General features: G+C 33.9%; 1 protein-coding gene and 1 long non-coding RNA gene across 2 annotated transcripts; both read right to left on the reverse strand.

Annotated features, from left to right (window-relative positions):
- Positions 1-251: 251 nt before the first annotated feature.
- Positions 252-2356, reverse strand: LOC129905955 (hydroxymethylglutaryl-CoA synthase 1). Its single transcript, XM_055981581.1, has one exon. The coding sequence runs from the start codon at positions 2205-2207 to the stop codon at positions 825-827; it is 1383 nt and encodes a 460-aa protein (XP_055837556.1). The 5' UTR covers positions 2208-2356; the 3' UTR covers positions 252-824.
- A 99-nt stretch (positions 2357-2455) lies between these two features.
- LOC129905967 (uncharacterized) lies at positions 2456-3352 on the reverse strand. Its single transcript, XR_008770679.1, has 2 exons — positions 3089-3352; positions 2456-2526 (listed from the first exon to the last, which is right to left on the reverse strand). It is a non-coding gene; the product is annotated as an uncharacterized LOC129905967 (long non-coding RNA).
- Positions 3353-3656: the final 304 nt, after the last annotated feature.

Consider the following 3656-nt stretch of genomic DNA (forward strand, 5'->3'; position numbering starts at 1 on the left):
CGTTATTTAACAAAATTCTTTCACAGTGTCAACAAAATTCCACAAATCCAAACCGTTAAGTTACACACCTTTTTTTTTGTTTTTTTGTTTCTCTCTCAAAGAAGAAAGAGATTTCCCTTCCATTGACTTTCTGTAAGAAATTAACACAAAAATAAAAGAAAGAAATTCAAAAAATTTTGATTTTCTATTTGATTATCAAATAAAATAAATTTTATTTTCACTTTTTGTTTTTTTATTTAATAAATTTTAGATTTTTATTTTTTTTTTGTATTTTATACATTTATCCACCATCATCATTATTTGTTTTATATTTTAATGTATTTTTTTTTGTTTAACTATTTTAAGAGCTCTCTACCTAACTACAAGGTATCAAAATTTTCATTCACATTTTATATACAACGGTTTTTTTTTTTTAAATTTTAATTATATTTTTTTTTTTAAATTTTTTCCCGCCCATTCAAAAAAATTATAACAATTTATATTTTTTATTTTAATTTAATAATAATTAAACTTTGCACCGTGCATTTTGTGTGTAAATTAAATTTTAAAATAAATTATTGTCAAGAGAATTAAGATCTTCTTTAAAATAAATAAAGAAAATGATTTTTTTTGTAATAATTAATTAATTAATAATAAATAATCACCCTCATTAACATAACACATCGTAAACCGGAATTCTGTTAAAAATCTCAGAGATTTTCATTTACCATATTATTATTTAAATTTATTTAAAGTTGACATTCATAACTGAATTCCGATTACAATGAATTTTCTCTAATTCGGATAGAAAAAAAAAAAAGATAATTAAAAGCGGCAGTCCCCACTTAGTGGACTCCATTAGAGATTGTTGGTACTCGTTCGTACGTCCTTCGATGTAATTCATCGACTTCCTTGAGGTAATAAGTTCCAGGGAAGAGTACAGCCACACTCCCAGTTGGTGTATAAGGAGCAGCATGATTATTCTTCTCACGAATCTCCATCAACTGTGAGAATTCCTCCGGTGAGAGTTTCTCTCGAGAATTCAACATTGGCAGGACATAGTCCAATTTTGAAACGAATTTCTTAAAACAATCAGCATCTTTGGTAACTGAAATTGAGTACATCGATGCAGCTAAACCAGATCCATATGAAAACAGACCAATACGAGTTCCAACTAAACTATCTGGTTGCTCACTGACCAGCAGTGATACTAGACCTGAATACACCGATGGTGTGTACATATTACCAACTTGACTGGCAAGCAGGAGAGATTTTTTAGTTTTCTTTTCAAAAACATCAGCAAATTGTGTCATAAAGGTCTTCTCCACATCACGATCGAAATAGGTTGAAGCGAGTGTAGAATTTGAGAATTTATCCAATCCCGGATAAAGAGTTGATCGTTTATCCTCAGGTGTAAGTAGATAGTCATTGAAAACGACTCTGGCGACTGATTTTTGAACCAATTTGCAAAACGGTGTGTGAAATAGTAGAGCATCAAAGTTCTCCAAACCCACTTTAGCTGTGTCAGGATACTTTGCTTGGAATTTCTTACGATACAGTTGATAACAGGTGTCCAGAGCTGACAAATAGCACTGAATCGATAGTTTACCATCCACAGTTGGATATTCCGAACTCAAATCAGGTTTATAAAAGTCATAGGCATGTTCCATATGGGTAGCTCTCAAACCCCTATCGAAAACTAAAGGAGCATTTGGTCCAATAAGCATGGCAATAGCTCCAGCACCTCCTGTTGGTCGTGCAGCTCCTTTAGCATATACAGCAATATCTGCACAAACTGCTAGAGCAAGTCTACCATCCCAACTAGATGATTCTATCCAATTGACAGAGTTAAAGAGAGCTGCAGTTCCTCCATAACACGCATTCGTGGTATCAATTCCTTCGATATCTGTAGCTCCATGATCGGCAAACAATTGCATCAGAACCGACTTGACTGATTTGGATTTATCAATAATAGTCTCAGTTCCAACTTCCAAACGACCAATCTCACTTGGTTTGATATGATGTTTCTCTAGAATCCGACTGACAACAGTCAAACAAAGAGAATTAACATCTTCTCGATCCGAACAGAATCCCATTTTGCTCTGTCCCAGACCGATAGTGTATTTGCCAGCTGATGCTCCATCAAATGTTTCCAATTCAGTTTGGTCGACATATTGTGAGGGAAATATCACCTCAATGGCAAGGATTCCAACATTTTCTGGCCACATTTTTTCAAATATTTCTCAACAAAAAGGCACGCAACGAGAAGGTAACAAAGTTGTCTGGCAACAAAATTTTTGTTAAACAAGATGAAGCAAAATAACTTTCACCTTTTTTGTTGTGACTTGGATTTCGTAGCAAGAGCCAGTAAAGGGTTATATATTATTGAGAAATGAAAAAGAAGAAGAAACTTTCTCTCTTCTTATGCCAGCAGTTATCAGAGTAGTTAGTTATTCCCTCTGTCCAGTTTTGTGTGTTGCTTCTTTTACCTCGTTAACTAGGTCGTCTATAGTTTATGGTTACAAAAGTCGTTTCACTTTTCTGTGTCTGCAGCCAAAATCAAATATAAAGAAGAAGAAGAAGAAAAAAAAACTGATTTATTGATGTCGATGAGGAGAAGAAGGAAGAACGATTAAGTAATAGTTTTTTGGGATTTTCTTTTTGTTGGTTAGCACTTCTTAAGGAATTCCTAGAATTAGGAAAAATTTGCCAAGTAAAGTCTAGGTTTTTATTTGCTTTTCGAGTTCCGCCGAAATAAGAAAAAATATAGAAATTAAATCAAATAAAAGAACTTGAATCTAGGGGAATAGTATAAAAAAAGTGGTGGTGGCGGTTGACAACGACGACAACGACAACGTGACCGAATTGGATTGATTCATGCAAACGACTGGCATGAAATAAAATTCAATACTAAATTTAACACAAAAAATTGAATTAGTTTAAAGCAGCGAGTGAGACTGCAAGTCGTGTCGTCGTGTTGTCGGAAGCACACAAAAAAAAAATGAAATAAAGAAAAAAAAAAAAAGACTATCAGAAATAAAGAGACCCAAGCAGATGGAGAGCCAGAGAAGCATATAGCACGAGTTAGCAGAGCTCTAAAGCTACTCACCTGTTTCCAATATATTTGATTTGGTATTGGTTTCGTTTTTTTGTAGTTGGTTGTCTCTCAGCTTGTTTGTCGTTGGAATTTCATGATAAGATTGAAGATTTCTAACATCAAACAGAGAGACGACACACGGGAATAAGGTTATATTTTGTGAATGGAACTTTGGACCAGTTGTAGGCTCTCTTTGACGAATATGCGGCTGATATATCGGATGATTCCGATGATGATTCACTTGGCTTGGGCAGGCTGTGTCGTCTTCTTTTCTTTTTTATGGTGACAGTTAGAAAAAAAAGAAAGAAAAAAAAAATCATTTGCGTGAGCCACCCAGATGGTTGGATAAAATAATGTGTTAGAGGGAGAAAGGTAGATAGAATTGTTGACAGCAAATGGGATGGTTTTGGCGTTTTGTTTTGTGTTTGACGTTTATTGGAATTTTTGTTGTCTATTAAGGTTTGAGGGCAACTGAGTTAAAAGACAGTTATACTAAAACTGTTGGTTGGTGTCAAGGAATGGTTTGAATCGAAAATAAATATGGAAACGGAAATTGGTTTTTTATAGTGACGGTTATTTT

The sequence above is a fragment of the Episyrphus balteatus genome, chromosome 1, assembly GCF_945859705.1.
Source record: "Episyrphus balteatus chromosome 1, idEpiBalt1.1, whole genome shotgun sequence".
NCBI lineage: Eukaryota > Metazoa > Arthropoda > Insecta > Diptera > Syrphidae > Episyrphus > Episyrphus balteatus.